Below are 20537 nucleotides of genomic sequence, written 5' to 3' on the forward strand. Positions count from 1 at the left end.
GAAATTTGAAAAGTAAAATAGACAATTTTCCTCCAATTCACAGTTCAAGGGTAATTTAGTCATGAAAATTGTTATTTATGCTGATACAGACCTCTGTTAAGAAGTTTTAATGGTGCACTAATAGGTGAGTTTTGAAAAATAAAAACTTACTAACAGAGTTTTAGACATTTTTAAAAATTATAGTGAATTTAAAAAAATATTAAAAATTTATGATAAATTTTAGACAATTTCCCAAAATTTAAATCGTTGTGACAATGTCTTCCCAAAATGTCTTCTGTCGAGATAGTTAACGGGAGGGGTGGTTGCATTATATTTAATGAAATGTTTTACAATTATTAGAATAATTCGGAGGTTTTAAGTATTTGTAAGAAAAACAGAAGGGAGGTTTAAAGAACTTTCTCGAATTAAAAATACCGTTAACATGTAAAACCTAGAGGCAGGGCCGAGAAGGACGTGGAAGGTTCGCGAAGGGTCTCCATTAAACCACGAGTTCCAAATGTTTGGTCAAATCGTCTGCAACCTTCCCCCGCTTCTCGGAAATTTGTCTCACTAGGCTTTCTTGTTCCATTTCTCTTGAAAAAAAGAAAACCTTCTCTCTTCTCTGCAAATCCTCCGAATCTCTCTCTCACCAACCATTTCCCCAAAAGAGACCTTCAATCAACCGAAGATCTCTACCTGTCGTGCATTGGTTTCTATCTATTTCCTGCGTTTGATTTGTTTGGAGGAGCAGCCTTTCCGTCAGAGTCTTTTTTGACCTGAGTTTATTACAGCAAAAGTTTTAAGGAATAGGAAAGAGAAGGACTCAACTTTGCGGGAATCGCCATTTGTTGAAAACCATCAAGTGCTGAAGCCTTTCTCAGATTCAAATCCCCTTTATTCTGGTTAAATTCGGTTTTGTTAATTTATCAAACGAGCAATTTCCCAATCCAGCGGCTTTATTTGGAAATTGAGAATCTGTCTCTAGGAGTCTTTTGATCTAGTTTCGGGGTCTAGGGGTGGGGGAGATGGAGACTGGGGTAGCAGAGAACAAGTCCTCTTACACGTATTGGGTTAGGGATGTAACAAAAGACGCTGCTCCACTCCCCGTACCTCGCCAGCTCTCAGCGGATGATTTATCAAAGCAGACGCAGCCTAATTCATTGGGATCGGTCTGGAATAGTGTAAGCAACAATCTTCCTTCTATTTTCTTGTCTTCCTCCTTTTATTTTCTTTGTAATGTTGTTTAACATTGGATCTGATATTTGATCAATGAGCTCAGGGTTATGAGTTGAGTTTGATTTGGTATGTAAAGAATATTAGACGTAGACAGGAAAGACTTAAAATCATTGAAAGGGAATATGGTGATAGAAAAGTAGTAGATGAGAACACTTGGAATGAAAAACCTGGTCCAATTTCAAGTTTTATTAGATTTCATCTAAAACATTGAAATTTTGATGAGAAGATTTTCATTTTAAATTTTAAAACTTATATTTGATGTCTTAATAGCAACAATGTCAAAACAATGTAATGGAATATAAATACCCCAAACGCTTATAAGATTTCCCATAATAAAATGCAAGAATTTCCTTTATTGCGCCTTATGACAATGTCACAATGTATGCGAATACAAGAAGATGTATAAGCACAGTGTTTATGGAAGGTCCTCACTTTAGCACCAGCCATCATATATTGGAGAGTTACACATGTTTAAATCTGGATTGCGGCGGTTGCCTAACCATAGATGCCTTTAAGTGAAGAAACGGAGGCACAACAACCATGATTGGTAGTCATTTTGTTGTATGGACATGAATAGCTAATTCAATGCATTTATCTTAATCCTAAAATAGTCACAACTTAATGTCCTATTCAACAAAATACTTATAGGCCACCGTGGATTCACAGGCTGAATAATACGTGAATGCTTTAATAGTGAGTTGTTGACTTGTTGGCTGCTGTTCTTATAATGGCAACTAGCATTGGAATTCATTTCACTCTTTGGAGAGAGCAAATCAATTCAGGGGCCTATGAGATTTGGTTTAGGAGATCTGCAAGCAGTGTGGTTGATGGTTTAGCTAAACAAGGAGTTCATAGGCAAACTTTGTTTTGGGCTTATTTGTAATACTTGGGATGGTTTAGCTCCTTTGGGCTTCTTGTTTCTTTTCACAACTTCTTGTTGTATCTCTTTTTTTCTAATTTAATGAATTAATCTTTGGGTTGTTGATCAAAAGAAAAAAAAAAGATTTGCTGGTGAATGACAATTTCCTATGATGATCACTAAAATAATGGTCAATAATAGTCAATGTGTGGTTTAGATTATGTTCTAATTCCTTATAGAACTTTTGGAATTTTGAGACATTCCTTTGGTTTCAAATAGAGGGACTATTCCTTTGGTTTAGATTATGTTCTAAAACTTTGGCTTGAATTGTTTGGAACTTAATTTGTGGGTTTTGTAAGAAGTGAATTTCTTGAATGGATAAATTAGAAAATCTTATGGACTCATACTATGGTAAAGCACTACACCATAAAGCCTACCTCATATAGCAAGACCGGGGGGGGGGAGTAAATGCACCAAGTGGGCAACTTATCAAATTCACCAGGGAGTGTGGATATATGAGGCTGGTAGGCTTTACAGTGCAGCAGCTTTACCGTAGCATTTTCCAATTTTAAAAGAATTTCTCTTTAGTTTTATTGGTTATTGGTATTCAGTATTTGTAGGACCTTTTTATACAAGATTCATTTGTGCTGCTACATGGCAGCTAATAGGAGAAACGTTTACTGTATCTAGTGTGGAACTTTAGATGTAACTGCTGAAGGTAGTAACTTTAAGCTATACATAGCAGGTGGTTTTCTGTATTGTTGTTAATTGTTATGCAAATTACTTGAGAAGTAAGAAGTTGGTTATAATTGGCCATTTGTTTTATGATTGGTTAAAAGTTTTAGGTTAAGTGGTTAACCAATTAAAAACTTAAGGCAATAAACTGTGGGTTATGCGGGCATTGTGGTTTTTCATTGCTTCTTTCAGTATTATATATGTAATTTATTGAAACTTAATGTTAGAAAAGGACTGTCATCATGGTTGTGTCTATCTGGGACCTTGGGGGGGGGGAGGTATACTGGATATAGACCTAACCTTTGGCATTGTTTTTTGCACAAAGTGGTCACACTCAGGCTCAAACCTGCATACTGGTGCTTGTCGGTCTGATATCTTATCATTGCACCAAGCAATGGCCCCTATTAAAATTCAATTATCAAGGTTGAAATGAACTACTGTATGATGCAGCAGAAAAGTTCAACCCTTTTCCATTTACTTGTAGTTGTCAAATAAGTATTTGGATACTTAAAAACAATTGTAACAAGAGAAAAGAACAAGATATGGGTTTTGTATGTTTAATTGTATGATTCAATGCATTAATTATGAGTTTCTAACATAATATTTGTGAACCCAAAAATATTAAGGTTAATGTAAGGATCCACTTAGCCATTTTACATGCCTAGGCACCTGCCTTGTTGCCTAGTATTCTTTCTATAATCACCATGGACTTTGATAGTTGGCTGGTCAATCCCTCGAAGGTCTAGAGTGAACGGCACGGAAGAGAGGGAAAGAAAGGAGGAAGAAGAAGGAGGGATCTTTTGAGAAACCTAAGCTTAGGGCTACATGGTAGTCTGACGTGGAAGGATAGTTGTCCCTCCTTTTATAGAGAGGACCCCAAGGCTGTAAGTAGAAGGATCTAAAAGGGGACCTTTCCTATTAGGAAAGGGAATCTTTATGTCATCTATTAAGGTAGCACCATTGGGATTTCACCACATGTCTAGCGAGATCCTTCAAAGACAAAGTTTCCTTTCTCTTAAGGATTCTCATGTGGCAATTGTAGGCTACGTCCCCTTACGAGTTTCCTAGTGGCTACGTGTTAAAGGACAAGATCTGACTGGCGATGTTATCGCAAGTCTTAGGCGACGACCATTGTTTACTGTGGGTCCCAAGAAGTGTTTTATGCTCATCGCAAGTCTTGGATGGCCTTCCGTGCTTATCACAGATCTCGGGTAGCTTTTAAGCTCATCGCAAGTTTGCAATGGTTGTTAAGCTCATCGTAAGTCTGCGATGGTTATTAAGCACATCGAAGGTCTTGGGAGATTCTACATGTTGTTAGATTTGCGGTTGTGGCTTTATTTTGATATATGCAATGTAATTGGGGTGATAAAGAACTACATGTACTTACACTCTCAGTGAGTGCCTTTTGTATTTTACCCATGGCTAATGGTTGAAAGACAACCAGAAACTGCTTATTCATCTAGGCATTGGCTTGACAGTTACGAAAGAGGGATCAATGGACTAAGAATAAGGGGCTGGCCTAAGTATCCATGGCGTTCTAGATACATATTTCTTGTAATACCATTATTTCCACAACTAGTAAAAGTTCTAATAGTGTCTGATAGAAAAATTCTTGATAATATTGTGAATTGTATTATTATAGAAGGTAAAGTAAGCTTGTATTGAATCAAAATAAAAGTATATATGGTCCTCTTTATAAAAAGGTGAAGAAAAGTCATCTCCACTGAAGCATCTATGAATTACCAGCCATCTACTTAACATTGCAATTGCTAAATTGATTACAACTTCTTCTGAATTTGTTTTCTGCTAAGTTGTCTAAACCATGGCCAAAGGCACTACTGTCCAACAGCCCCCACCTTTCTTAGACATACCCTGCACTTGCTGCCTATTAGCAGGTCCTTAACCGAAGCTGGATAGCACCAAAATAATGGGACACCTTTGAAGAAATGATCCCAGATTTTAGTTGTGAACTTGCAGAAAAAAAAGTAATTCAGTCTCTTGGTTTATGAATTCTCCCAATTAATACACTGGTTTATGAATTTTTCCTATAGAAAACCCTGTTTTTTTCTGTCTTTCCAGACTCCTCACTACAAAGCGAAAATAAAGGTTCCAAATGATTATACCATGCTTACAACAGCCTTTGATTGGCCATGAAGAAATGAGATAAGGCTTCTAGATCTCTTACAAGATACAAGAAAGTTGGGAGCAAAGCCTGCAAATTCTCCTATTGATGAAAACCATAGACTTGATGACTGTATTGGAGAGCCTGTGACAGATGTCAAGAAGTTTCAAAGGTTGGTAGGAAGACTTCTCTACTTATCAATGAGTTGGCCAGATATAGCATATGCTGCTGGTGTCCTTAGTTAGTTTATGCATGCTCCAAGAATCTCCCATTTGGAGGCAGTAGAGAGGGTTCTCAAATATCTGAAGTATACAGAGATTGGCGTATTATTCAAGAAATATGGCCATATAAAAGTGGAAGTTTACACAGATGCAGATTGGGCTAGCACAATTGATGATAGGAAATTGACTAGTGGAGCTTTTGTTGGTGGAAATTTAGTCACTTGGAGGAGCAAAAAGCAAATTTAGTGGCCAAATCTAGTGTTGACGCTGAGTATAGGGCTATGGTTCATGGAGTTGCTAAAGTGCTCTTGCTAAATAGTTTGATTGGTGACTTGGGCTTCTCTATTGATGGTCAATGCCCCCTTACTGTGACAACAAGACAGCCATTAAGTGACCAACCTATTTTTTAATGACAGGACCAAGGAACAACTAGTAGATATCCTTACAAAGGGTTTTCACTATGTACGGCATAATGAGTTGTGTGACAAGTTTGGCATAATTGACATATGTGCTCCAACTTGAGGGGGGAGTGTTGTATTATTATGTTACTAGTGTAGGGGTATTTCTGGCATTTGGCCTTGCTATTTGTTATAAACTGTCGCCCTAAGTATAAATACCAACATAGGTGCTGCCAGCCACAACTTTTGGAATAAAACCCATCTTCCCTTCTTCCCTTCTTCCCTTCTTCCTCCTCTTCTCTTTTCCTTTTCTTCTCTCTTTTCTTCCTTTATTTTATTTTTTCCTTTGCTGGACTATAGTGTTATAAGGAGTTAGGACTCCTTGAAGAGATCTGGGAAGTGAATGCATACCTAAGGACAGTGTAATGACAAATAAGAAACCAGCTTCCTTTCCACTTCATAGAATCTGCATCTGCATTCCATAATTTTTTACTTGAGATTAAGCGTTTAGTGACACGAACTTTCTTATTAGTATTATTTTTTGATCAGAAACTCAAAAGAATTTTATTAAAGCTTAAAAAGGAAAAGAATACAACAAGAAGTTGTTAGACATAAAACCTTATACAGCAAAGAACTTCACCACCCCATTAACATTGAGCCGAAAACAAAATACCCCCTATCCCAGTTACACCAGGATTGTCTGCAGCACTTCCATCAAAGTTTAAAGTCATCCCTCCTTCATTATGCGATATCTGTAGTCTCTGGATTGGTTGAGGGTGGGTTGGAAGAAACAAGATCGTTTGGATATTTCTGTTAAGGTCATTGAGAGAGAGTCCTTGGAACAGCTCAGAATTAACTGTCCAGAAATTACAATCAAAGGAGATATCTGAGATTAGTTCTTCAAGAGATCTGATTTTGTTGTCAAATAAGTGCCTGTTTCTTTCCTCCCAAATTCCCCACAATACTGCATGTAACACAGTTTGCCAGTACACTTTACCTCTTCTGCTCAGGCCTGAACCATGCCACTGATGGAGGAACTCTTGAATGTGCTTTGGAAAGACCCAACTGTATCCAGTCAGGTTTAAGAAATGACACCAAATATTTTGTGAGAAATTGCAATGAATAAGTAGGTCATCAACTGATTCACATTCTCTTAGGCAAAGCACACAAGCATGAGGAGAAATATATGATCTTCCCAGGCTTTTTTTCTGAAGAAGGTCACAAGTAATAAGTAGGTGATCAACTGATTCACATTCTCTTAGGCAAAGCACACAAGCATCAGGAGAAATATATGATCTTCCCAGACTTTTTTTTCTAAAGAAGGTCACAAGTATTTATTCTCTGTATGCACGCTTCCCAAACAAAGAAGCAAACTCTTAGCAGAATATGAGTGCTCCATATCTTCTTGAAAGGGAAAGAGGAACTCTGTTCACCTGCAGTTAGAGCCTTGAACATAGATTTGGAAGAGAAATCACCATTTGGGTTGAGGGTCCATACTCAGGTGTCAATGGGATGAGGGGAAGTGTAGACTTCTTTAATGGTATGAAAGAGGTTGAAGAGGTCTGAAATCTCTGTGTCCCTTAGGGGTCTTTCTAAGGTTGAGGGTCAAGTTGTTATCGGCAGGTATATCTGCGATACAAGAGGAGACAGTTGATTCTTGGTCTAAGGAAAGGTTCAAGAGGTCTGAATTTGCATTTGTCTTCTGAAATCATTTCTGAATTGTGATAAAACCCCTTCTCCTTTTTTCAACCACACGCTTTCTTATTTTAAGATTAGGTTGTACAACTTATGGTTTCTGATGAGTAAATTTTTGTATATGTGTACTTTGTACATCAGAATTAAGATGTTTCAGTGGTTTACTTTTTTCAGAGTTGTGGTAACCATTTAATGTTTGCCTTCGGAAATCATATTCAAGAAGGGATGGTTGGATTTTTTTATTGATTGTCTTTGACTGTTCTTTATTGTTTCTTTTTTATTTCCTTTTGCCTTCTGAGTTGAATGTTTTTATAGGCAATCGTTTTTATTTTATTAACAGGCTGGAACCTGGGAGGAGAAGAACCTTAATTCATGGGCAAGTAATAGGATGAAGGTACTCCTACAACTTATGATTAGTTTGCATCATGTTTGCCTGAAACTATGTTATGAAGAATGGACGTTTAACAGGATAGGCAGGTGTGATAACCACTTTTTTTAGCAACTTATTAAGTAGTTCCATGGATATTTAGCAACTTGTATCTTGTAATTCATTTTTGAATGTGTTGATGCATACTGGTAGTTAGTAGAGTTTATTGATAAAAAAAAGTAGTTAGTAGAGTTGGAATACTGTATTTTATGCAAACATTTTGTCATAGTTGTCAAAGTGTCATCTAGGCAACTAGGTGTCCTTAGTTGGGTGCCTTGCCTGAATGCGTATGTTGTATTGGTATCCATGACTATGGATATGGGATCTGTGCAATCATATTGGTATCCGTGACCATGGATATGGGATCTGCCACGACTGGGTTTCTATTGCACCAGCCGTGCATACCGGTATGATTCACCTCCGTATCAGGCTGTATGGTGCCGTATCGGTGGATAGAGCCCAATACATACTGATACAGAAGTGTATTGGTGTCTTATTTCACAACTTTGTATATTGACAGCTTTTGGACTTCAATACAAATTGAAAATTATAATTATAAAAACAAATAAATAATTTAAGATTTAATTTTTCCCAAAAATTTAATAAGAACCAGGTTGTTTTAGCCACAAATGGGTTTGTATCAACTAGTCGTGCGTATTGGTATAATATGCCTCCATGTTGGGCCGTATTGCGCCACATTGGTGGATACGATTCAATACGCATTGATATAGACGCATATTGATGCCCAATTTCAAAGTTCTGTATATGATCGCTTTTGAACTGTTTTGGACTTCAATAAAAAATTGAAAAATATAAAATAATTTCCCTTGTATAGTTGGGATAAGGCATGGATGATGATAAAAATAATTTATTTTATCTACCTTAAATGATTTGTATGTTTTATTTTACAATTATATGTAAAAAATGAAAACATATTTTTTATTATATGAAAAACAATAGAGCTATTATTTATATAAAAATATTAAAGAAATAAACATTTCCCAAAATTTTAAAAAAATTGAAAATTATAATTATAAAAACCAAAAGAGTTACAATTATAAAAAACTTAAAATAGAGTTGTAATTAAAAAAATGAAATAAAGTGATAATTTTTGTATGATGTGTACCATGGTTTTTAAAACCAACCCGATGACCGAACCGGTCAGGGGTTCAGTTATCAGGTCAAACGGTCTGACTGTTCGAACTGAACGCTTGGCCCGTTCTGACAAAAAAATAAAAAAATTCAAAAAAGTAAAAAAGGTCAAAACTGTTCGAACGGTTAACCGCCTGGTTCAGCGGTTCGCTGACCAAAATCAACGGTTTTGGGGGGGGGGAATCCGGTTTTTGGGGAAAACAGAACCGATCACCTGACCGGTTCCCGGTTTTCCCAGTTCGATCGTCTGGTCCGGTCCGGTTTTGAAAACCATGATGTGTACATGTTCTATTGTCTTGATAGTTTGTTTGTTGTGAATATTCTGAACTCGGGGGATCTGGGTGTCAACCCAGATTTGTGCTATTAGTGGACTATATATCTTTTGGTTCTGTAAATTACATGATAAAATTTAAGTATATTCCTTGAATGAGGAATGGTATGGCCCATTAAACTGCTAAGTGGTTCCAAACTTTAAATAGGGAGGTCTTTTTTGATTCCCCTCCCGCTAATCTATCTCACCTGTATAACAGATTTTTGGATGAATGGTAATGCTTAGCTTTATCAATAAATAAATAAAGTGTGCATTTCTCATGTGTTTATACCATATTCATAGATGATCCAGCTTTAGATTTAGTGTTATTAGTGTATTTATGTGATTTGTATGCATTTCCCTACCGTATCCAAGTTTTTTCATATCTGTTGTTCTGATACTGATACATTGATCATTGACCTTGACTTAAAGCCATGGTTTGAAGTATTGATACGCTTCTGTGTATTGGCAGAGGTGTATCGGTACTTAGATACATGTGGAAATACTTTTTTTTTATTTCTTTTTTCAAAATTTGATTTTTGGGAAGATATTTAAACATATTTTTCATTAAAAAAGAGTGGGGTCCTGAAACACCTGTAAGCAGGTGTATCGGACCCCCAAAGATATGATATGATACGCTTGATACGGGGCGTATCATATCGAAACTTTGAACTTTGCTTAAAGCAACTAGGCACCTGCCTAGGCAACAAAAATCACAAGGTGGGCATCTTATTATAATATCATTACTATGATGAATTTAATTGAGAAGAGAAAGAAAAAAAAAGTAGAGATTGAGATAAGATAATTTCTTTTTTGTTATTCATGTACTTTCTCTCTCATTCACTCACTCACTCATAGACACACTCACTATCTTAAACAAAAAACATATCCAACCTTTATCTAAGATTTTTATTATTTAAAATTACAGCGTGTTTTAATTGCTAATTTGATATGAAAACAAGGTTCAAAATATCGATACGCCCGATACGCTGGTAGGGGCGCATCGGGCAATATCGATAGTGTTTTTTAGGCCTTTTTTTATTTTTTTCAAAACCGGTTCAGGGGGGGGCGGCGGTTTAAGGCTCCTCTAGCCCCCGAACTGGTCAGAACCCTGATACACCCCTTGTAGGGGCGTATCGGGAAGCCACTGGCACGATACGTATCGGCCGATACGTATCGATACTTTGAACCTTGTATGAAAATGCTCTTTTAAATACTTATCATACTAATGCTATTTTTGAAAGTATTGAAATCAATATATTTAAAAATACTATTATCTTTTAGATATGATGATTTTCCATGTTTTGAGAGGAAATTTAATGTTCTTAATAAAGATAATTACTTTTTTTTTGAAGTAATATGCCTGAAGACTGGTATGTAAAACTAGGAACTAACCTAAAATTTAATTTGTTATTTTATAAAATGCTAGTTGTCTAGGTAACTAGTTACTCATCTTCACCTAGATTTGCCTAGTCACCTTGACAAGTGTGAATTCTATTTCAAACTGTAGATTCCAAACTACCAAATGTTGCCTCATAATTTATTCCGGCATTTGCCATCTAATGTTTGAATATATTTACAGGAATTGCTTGCTGCTGTGTGCTCATTGGAATTCTCTAGTGGCAAAGCAGAAATTGCAGAAGTAACAAAATGTGTGGGTGATGTGAGTTCTTTTGACGTACATCTATTACTACAATGCTGTATAAGACTTTAGTTGCTTCAATTGTGTTGTTGCAAATGTGAATACATTGACTAACTACCTTGACCCACCATGGGGGCTTTTGGTACATGCACTTTAATCCTTGCATCTTGTTGCATGGTCTTCATTTCACATGGCAAAATCATCTTTGTCATAATTTCCGTATTTTGCAGTTGGTCCTATTCTTGAGTCTCCTAAAATTTGCTCATTGTTTGACTTATTTTGTGGTATCGCTCATCCATATATATATATATATATATTTTTTTTTTCAGTATCCTCTTCCTGCTTGCCATACTCATTTTGTGGTGTAGTTGTTCCTTGGTTGGAAGGTGTTTTGCTCCCTAAAGCTTGACTTGTCTTGTGATTAGATTGTTATGATAGTCAAAGTGATGTACTGGTCATGGAATGATGTATGGGTCTGATATGGCTGGTAGCAAACCGGTTTTCTATGGATTTGATAAAGGTAAATATACCTTGTTGTTTAACTGAACTGCTTAAATATACCTAGGTGGCAGCACTTGACACAAATAGGCCCTCCATTAGTAAAATGTTCAGGGCCGTTACAGGTGATAATCTCAAGCATCATATACTTTCTCTTGATTCCAATTTTGTCCCTTTGTGATTATGTTTGGCATGTAAGTTTGCACATCTCTCTCCCTTTCTGTGGTCCTCACAACATGAAACCACCCTTAGTTTCTCACCTGTCACCACCCATTTCCCGTCATTAACACCATCCACCTTTTTCCACATTTCAATCTGTTAATCACACACCATAAACAGAAACCTAAACCAGTTGCAGCATGGCCACCACCAAAGTAGGCCTCCATTTTAATCTGTTAACCACACATCCCTGTTTTTCTTTCCCAATCAAACTGTGCTTTCTTTCCTGAAGATAAAAACAGCCCAATGTGGTCCGATACAAGTTTGGTCAAGTTTGAACACACGCTGTAGCACCACAGGAGCTTCTTCATGGAGTTTGGCAATGTTGGCTAGATGAGACAATGTATTTGTGTAAACCCTGGTTTCTCGTGGAACAGAGGGGCTCAAGCTCCGAGTGTGAGTTCTTCAACACCCTGCTGCATAGCTAGGAATCTTGTACCTTATTTCCCTACCAGTGAGTTGGCAGAATCAGGAATCAGCGACTCAGAAGCACAAGCATCCATTGCAGGAACTACTTGTGGATGCTAATGAGGAAGTTCGGGAGCATAGTTGTCAAGGCGATGCCTAGGCGACAAGGCACCCTTGGAGGCTTGCCTTGCCCAGTTGCCAAGCAGTTTTGTGCACTGGGTTGTAAAATACCTTTATATTTTTAAAATTTTGACATTTTAATTATAAATTAGACATTATTAAACTAGAATATTCGTTTTATGGGTTTATATACTAATTTCATTTTATTATTTTCTTATTTTGTTAGGGTTTAATCAATACAAACATTGCTAATTGCTGTATTGAACCCATGGTTCAAAGTATCGATACACCTCTGTGTGCTGGCAGATGTGTATCAGTACTTATATTGACACTCACCCTATTTTTTTTTTTATTTCTTTGCTTTTCAATTTCATTTTTAAATATATATTATTTAAAAAATGGGTCCCCGAAAACACCTGTAAACAGGTATCGGGACCCCAAAGGTACAATACAGTACACCCCATATGGGGCGTATCGTATTGAAATTTTGATCCTTGATTGAACCCTCAAAAATTTCAAAACCTGAACCAATAAGCAAGGGAAGAACTTAAAATTTTGTCTAATCAACACATTTTCTTCTTCCACTTCTTCTTCTTCTTCCACCTTTTCTTCTTTTCTATAACAAAAGCAGGGGTTCAGCCCCTATATTTTTTGAATTTTCTTTCCTTTGTTCTTTTTCTTCTCATAAAATGTTGATTTTCTAGACTTGAACATGAAACTGATACTTCTCTTATGAAAATTATGAATAATTATCAAGGAAAGGTGGTTATGGAACCTAGGGAACTACCCTAGGATATATTGTTTTACTTGAAAAAAAATCCATCGCCTAGACAAGGCACCCCCCTGTTGCCTAGCCTCGCCTTGGTGCCTTGAAAACTATGTTCAGGGGGTGTTATTGGTGCGGAGCTGTTTGAGCCTGGTATCAATTGTAGTTTGGATGGAATTGAGATGCTTCTGCAAGTCATCCCAATGGCGCTTGAAGGTGGATAGAGTGGATGAGAAGATGCGGAACTCATTTATCGACTTCAGAAAAGGAAGGTTTTCTTGTTTTTTATTATTGGTTGCCGCTGATGCTCACCATGGGTAAATCAAGCTCTGATCTATACAGAGAGAGAGAGAGAGAGAGAGAGAGAGAGAGAGAGAGAGAGAGAGAGAGAGAGGGCTCATTCTTGTGCAAGTACCCTGTGGCTTCCCAGATGCATCCCTCACTCTAAATCTCAAGTGCCAATATGTTTATGTGGTCTGAGTATACATAAACATACTATATAAGTTGTTGCACCTTAGCAAATTTGTTGATTAATTATTTTGACAAGCTGTCTTAGTACCTTGCTTCTTTATAACGTCAATTTAAGCAGGTTGTAAGAAATTCATTTATATTTTATTGGAAAGATCCTTTATGAAAAAGTGGAAGTTAAAGCAAGTACATGAGTTGTTTACTGATCTGATGTTCTACATATCTTATAATTGTAACTATTCAGATTGTTGATTAGAGTGATGCTTCCGCTCCATGCTTGATGCTTTGTCTTGGTCTATTCAGAAAGAAGCCCTTTGCTTCTGTGTTTTGGTGTTGATAATTTCTTGCAGATGAAGAAATGCTAAAGGTCTTCTTACTTAACATTTGCATTTATATATAAAAAAACCGGTTCATCAAGAATATGCAAGATATAACACTAATGCTCTATTATTGCCTCTTTTTGGGTGACTGATGGTGATTTCTCAAATTATGAACTAGGCATTTTTGGTAACTGTGCGAAACAAGAAAAGGGTAGGCTACACGTATGAGTTAACATTGAAAGTCAAAGGCAAGTAGTTGTGTTCTAAAATGCTTTTGTTCAGTTTCCTTTTTTCTCTCTGCTATTGTTGACATGGATTATGAAAATCAGGGGAGTGGATGGTCCAAGATGAGAAGAAAAATATCAAGGCCTATATAGATGTCCCAGAGTTGACATTTGGTGAGCTAGATGACTTGCAGGTACATGTTTTTCCTTGATCTTTACACATTTTGTGGGTAAATCAATACAATATGTTGCTTTTTCATCGACATATGTTCCTATTATTATAATCTACTTGTCTATGTTTGAATGCATGCTAGCACACATTTTGTCATGTTCTGCTTTAGGTTGGCCATGAAACTCTGTAAAACTGAGCCTAGGTTGATCATCATTTGCTTTCAGATTGAAGTGAGGCTCAACGAGGAGAAGAGTCTAGTGCAGCAAGATAAGCTGAGAATTATCCAAGACTTGCGGCTATTTTTGCAACCTATCCGTGAAAAGTTGGTCCAGTTTGAGCAGGAGCTTAAAGACAGATAGGGCGGGATATTTTTTTTGGTGATTCTGTCCACTATTAGGAAATGGGGGCTACTTGTCTGTCATGTTCTTATTGGAGCCTTTGATTCGTCATACTGTTATGAGTTACTGCATCTTTGTTTGTAATGGAACACGGATCGTGTATGGAAGCAAAGCTTATGCAGTAAACTGGAACTAATTTACTGGTCATGCATTAGTTGGACTATGCCAGACAAATGATAACTTGTCCATCAATCTCTTATGTATGTTATATCTATTGTTGGATGTTTGTAAGTTAGCAGCAGGGTTCCTATGCATCCTTTTTTGGGTTATATTTAAATATAATTAAATATTAAACATATATGTTTCACATTTAGTTAAAATATAATACAATGTCCCATGTTCATTATTTGTAAAAATATGTAGAAATATCAGGTGTCTTGTGGTATTTGGGTTGTGTCAGGTTTATCATTCACACGCGTATTTTTAAATTTTCGATGAATTATGCACATTAATTTATAATAATGGGTTTAATGTGCATTTTGCAGATGAAGGTCGGTTATAATTGGTTTGAAGTATGTCTTTAATTATTTATGTATTTTTACATTATTTTTATAGACTAATTGAGATAAGATAACAGAATTTGTGTTCTAACAAGTTCTATGCGAGTTTTCCACCTTTGCCATGCTATTTTAATTAAATCGTTCCATTGCATCCTTGTGCTTTTTATGGGTGTCCTGAATCCCTGATATGTTTCTCAAAATTGCTTTTTTTCTACTTTGAACCTTGGTGGTTTGGTCTTTTCTGAATTATGTTCAACATATTATATAAAACATTGTTCACTTGTGAGCTTAGAAAAGCAATGCATTAGGTAGGCAGGCTTATAATGTAACGTGCTGAATGTCATGATTCCTGAATAAGTCAGTCGTCACTTGGGTTCAGAACCAGAAACTAGAAATGTATCATCATGGTTGATACAAGTGAAAGTAAAACATGGGTAAAATGTTAAGCCAGTCAAAAGATGTTGAGAATACAAAGACAGAAATTAATTTGTGGTTGGGCCAGAGGCTGGAACCCGGAAGTGGTAGTATGTGTATATGTGACAATGTGTAGGAGTTCCGCTCCATCTTACCAGAATTCAGAACGGCCTCAAAAGTACTTTCTTATATGAGCCGAGTTTGTTGATTACTTGGTTCCTCAATTCTCTCTGATTGACAGCTCAATAAAAGGCAGGCCTTATTCAAGTCGTCTTCTTAGGCTATGTTTGAAAGGAGTACAAATACAAAAGTACAAAATCTTGTATTTTGTATGCATTTGCACTGTACATACTTGTATTTGTACTCCTAAACTGAGCCTTAATTACTGGTTCTGGATCTCTAAGATTTACTTGTTCCTACAATTTTACTATTATTATAACGAGGGAAGTTTTACAGTCAGATATTGAGCTGTATACAGATAGATCTGAACATTTCACACTTGAATCAATCTGACAAATGCAGAGTTCTCTTACCATTTCCTTTCGATAACTAGGCTTTTGGGCTAGGCCCATTCAAATTTCATGATATACCTTCAAAATATGAATTGGAATTTACTCTTCACAGAGCGCTCCTCACAGTCACATCCCACTGTGCATTGAGAACATCTCCCATGAATAATAACATACAAGTATGGAAAATATTCTCAATGTGAATCTGAGACATGCTGTGAGGTTGGTGTGAAGAACACTCTGTGAGGAAAAAAGATCCAGACTCTCAAAATGGTTCAATATTTAATTAAAATATCCCTACAAGTATAAAAGAATAAGTCATTCAGTTCAGTGGACCTGTTTAAGGAGTAAGGAATTTCCCGGCTTGCATATTTTGAAATACTATTACTATGCAATTACTTAAATGATCCTGTGAAAATAGAAGTGTTGGCCCAGGTTCAGTGGGTTTGAATTCGAGGGTTTCAATGTGGGGATCAGTGAATCTGTCTGAGGAGTCTTTACTGAACCAATACATGATTCGTAGCTCTGTGTATGCATACACCTTACTACCTTCCAACTTTAAGCTGTGGTGACTGGTGAGGCTGAGGCTGAGGCTGAGGCAGAGCGGCCTTTGGTAATATGCAAAGGCCAGAGTTGGCGTGGCGGTTCGTTGAGCGAGTGAGAGGGTCCGTCCCTTCTTCAGTCTTTTTGGCTCGTCAGTCCTCTCAAACTCATCTTGTATCAGTATGAGTATCCATGTGTCAGCATAAAATATTTCATAGAAAAAAACTTTCTACAATTGTGAGGATTCTGGATCTCCTGCCCACGCCTACCTATAATATACTATTCCCCATGAATTGGGAACATCTCCTCCTCTATAATATTATGCAGAAGATGAGATATTCTTCATGTATGATTGCGATGAGCATGAATAGAATTCTTGTGTGCAGCAGATTTGAACTCAATTGTGAGTGCTTATAGGCCACAACCTGGATCTCCTGCCCACGCCTACCTATAATATACTATTCCCCATGAATTGAGAACATTTCCTCCTCTATAATATTATGCAGAAGATGAGATGTTCTTCATGTATGATTGCGATGAGCATGAATAGAATTCTTGTGTGCAGCAGATTTGGACTCAATTGTGAGCGCTTATAGGCCACAACCAACACTTCAAACCAGACAACATGATGACACACACAAACACAGTTGAGGTTAAAAGGAAAAGTAGCCATTCTCATTCTCCATCGTGGTCCCTCCACTCTCTCTCACACCTACGTCAAGGTTATTATATGAAAACAATGGTCATTTCACCAGGTGGCTGTCTTCACTCCTCAGACTCGAACCCAATTTCTCGTCTTTCTCGGTCCGAGATTTTATTATTACATATGAAAGTTGATCTTTTTTTTATTCTTTTTTCTAATCAAGTGAGTAAGTTTTACTCAGAACCAAATAGGCCATGAATTAACACTATGGGTAAGGTTTGATTTTAAATTCTTGAAACCGATTCCATCCATTCCGGTTACAGGGCTTAAGGATCTATCTAATCCAAACTGACCCAGAAAACTATTCTTGGTACGCTTTGGAGGAATTGAATTTGTCTTGAAATAAATCCCAAAATACTTTGAGGATGTAAAAATTTGAATAAGCACTCATGATTACAAAGATATGATTTCACTTGACCAATGATTTATTTAGATAATTTATTTATTTAATATTTGAATATATATGATAAGTAATATAAAAGGTTGTATTTACAAAATTTAAATCATGATAATAAGTTTTGAATTATATTATTATTATTATTATTATTATTAGTTAAAATCAAGTTTTTAAATAGCATATTCCATTTTTGGGGGGAGGGGATAAAGAAAGTCTAGGGTCCACAACCCTAGAACAGACCCTGGAATTGAATTGATATTGACAAGGTAGGTTCTAGATTCAAAAACTTAGAACCAATCCCTGGTTATGCAGCGATTGGTAGGTTTGTAGTGAGTTAATTGTTGAAACAAACTTATGATTAAAATTACTTATCCAGTTATCCAGTTATCCTCATCAGTAACATGCTAAGTAATGTTTTATCTCAAGAGCCTGGCTTTAGCCACATAGGAACCGGGTGATTTATGCTAATGGGTCATTGAGTGGATAACTCATTACAAAAGCGAGATTTTTGAGTCAGAAATAATAATCTTTGCATAACAAATATAACCTTTCCTAACACATTTAACTAATGTTGCATTTGGATAAGCTTTAGGGTTTGTCTTCTTTGTTAATTTGAGGACAGTGCTTCCCACACCTTAATCATATGCTGCTGTGGTTGTATTTCTGCTTTCGCTTATCACTAATTTTGCACAGGTTTCCTCTACTGCTTATTTCACCATTACCAACTGGTCAGAGGTTTCATTTCATAAAATAATGTAATTTTGACATATTTTTCAATATGTTTATGCATTAAGGAAGAAAGAAAAACAATAATCTAGTCATCCATTGGTGTCTCAAAGAAAAATGGAAATAGGAACCATAACATGTGGTTATTCTTTATTGTGATGGAAAAAATATAATTTGAACTACTACTTTTATTTCAATTGATATTTCTTATTAAATCCTCTATTTAAAGATTTGTGGATTTTATTGACTAAAATGCTTCATTCTTTTGAATCTATTCCTCCTTGTGAGGGCAAAAACATAGTTTGGACTACTATCTTTCACTTCATTCAATTTCCTCTCATTAAGTACTATATGCAAGGTGTTAAATTCCATTCATTCTCATTAAATTCTATACTTAAGGTGTTTTTGTTTCTCATTAAGTACTATTATATATATATATATATAATTTTTCTTCATATGTTGCACATGAGAAATTTTTCTTCATATTAATTACTTGAGTTTTAGATATATCATAGTTAATATAGAAATTGAAAATTAACAAAGGTAACAATCTGAATAAAAATAAATTTAAATATTTATGACTCAATAATGACATCATGGATTTCTTTGAAAAGTTAGACCACTGACCCATCATCTAGATAAGAAAATAGCTTTACTTTTGGATTTCTTTTAAATTAGGGAAAATAATAGTAGGAGCTAGTTGTACATTTAAAATTAGGCTACAAGTTGGTTGATAAACAAACAAAACTCTAACAACCGACTCTACATTTTAAATTATAAAAACCCTTGTCATGTCATTAGAGTGTTATGTGGCTGTTGTCAACATGGGACTTTTAATTCATATTGGACACAACAAAAAGCTTATACTAAAATTGCCCTTTAATGTTGGGTGATCGGAAAATAAAAGAAAAAATTTTTAGTTTATGTATTTACGTTCTCTATATCAATTTCTCTCATTCTCTCTCTCTCTACCCATCATTCTCCCTCAATTTCTCTCATTCTCTTTCTTGGTCGATCTCTCATTCTCCCTTAACTTCTATCGTTCTCCCTCAGTTTCTCTCCCGCTCCTTCTCTCATTTTTTTTTACACACTTATATGATATTAATTAGATCGTATAAAAGAACATGGGACCAACTTGGTATGGTTCAAAAATTATTACACCAATTTGATAAAAATTCACAAGAAACTCTTGGCTATGAAATTTACACCAACTGGAGAACGACATAGACTGAGGGAGAATGAGATATTGACCGAGGGGGAGAGTGAAAGAGAAGAATGAGAAAGATTGAGGGAGAACAATATATATATATATATATATATGTAGAGAGAGAGAGAGAGATTTTGATTTGGCTACAGACCGAAACTGAGAGAGTGGGAGAGAGATGGAGCGGGAGATCGAGAGACAGAGGGAGTGGGAGAGAAACTCAAAACCTATTTTTGATATAGGTTTTTTATTGTGTTCAACATGGAATAAGAGTCCCATGTTGACAACAACCACATAAGCCTCTGATGACATGGCATAGGTTTTTATAATTTGAAATGTAGAGCCAGTTGTCAAAGTTTTGTTAGTTTCTAGACCAACCTGCAACCTAATTTTAAATGAACAACCGACTTTGACTATAATTTTCCCTTTAAATTATATATTTCATTTATTATTTGACTATTCATGTGTGTGTAATAGTAGTAATAATAATAATAATAATAATAATAATAATAATAAGAGTGAATAACCCCATTTTTTGGACTTTTCATTAGACTTCATTACCCCTTATCTAAGCAACATACAATGGCCATAAAAAAGGGCATATATGTCCTTTACTCTCACTCCAAAAGCTGCCAACTTATAATTATTCAAAAACTGTTAAGAAACTGCCCACTTATAACAGTTAAGAAACTGCCCACTTATAATTGTTAAAAAAATTGTCCATCATGGGCAGCCCCTCTTCATTTTAGCCGTCCGTGCTCCCTTGTGAAGCCACCTCATCACTCCCTTCTCCCTCTCTCATTTTGACATCTTAGCATGCCTGGCCCATCCCTCTTTCTTCTATGTTTATCCCTTCCTAAAACTATTCCTAAAATCTCTCTCTACCAGAATCTAATCTAATCTAGAAACATGACACGTCATGGGCAACCCCTCTTCCTTTTAGCCGTCCTTGCTCCCTCATGAAGCCACCTCATCACTCCCTTCTCCCTTTCTCATTTTGACATCTTAGCATGCCTTGCCCATCCCTCTTTCCTCTATGTTTATCCCTTCTAAAAACTACTCCTAAAATCTCTCTCTATCAGAATCTAATCTAGTCTAGCCAAGTGGCACCACTATTCCCCAGTTTCTCTTAAATTATCTATAATTCCTATTTATCCTACCCCACTTTTCAT

General features: G+C 36.1%; 1 protein-coding gene across 1 annotated transcript; it reads left to right on the top strand.

Annotated features, from left to right (window-relative positions):
* Positions 1-391: 391 nt before the first annotated feature.
* Positions 392-14725, top strand: LOC148844423 (chaperone binding / ATPase activator). Its single transcript, XM_088957523.1, has 6 exons — positions 392-1160; positions 7586-7639; positions 10717-10797; positions 13754-13823; positions 13905-13993; positions 14196-14725. Exons 1-6 carry the CDS (start codon positions 1005-1007, stop codon positions 14328-14330), a joined length of 585 nt encoding a protein of 194 aa, XP_088813649.1. The 5' UTR covers positions 392-1004; the 3' UTR covers positions 14331-14725.
* The last annotated feature ends 5812 nt before the right edge of the window (positions 14726-20537 follow it).

This window comes from Nelumbo lutea, chromosome 8 (assembly GCF_056320005.1).
Source record: "Nelumbo lutea isolate HS-2025 chromosome 8, American lotus-T2T, whole genome shotgun sequence".
NCBI lineage: Eukaryota > Viridiplantae > Streptophyta > Magnoliopsida > Proteales > Nelumbonaceae > Nelumbo > Nelumbo lutea.

Bases quoted from the DNA above. Each gene is read 5' to 3' on its own strand.
- LOC148844423 (XM_088957523.1), top strand. From the start codon at position 1,005: ATGGAGACTGGGGTAGCAGAGAACAAGTCCTCTTACACGTATTGGGTT. The intron at 7,640-10,716 runs GTACTCCTACAA...ATATATTTACAG, and splicing joins GGGCAAGTAATAGGATGAAG to GAATTGCTTGCTGCTGTGTG. The intron at 10,798-13,753 runs GTGAGTTCTTTT...ATTATGAACTAG, and splicing joins TAACAAAATGTGTGGGTGAT to GCATTTTTGGTAACTGTGCG.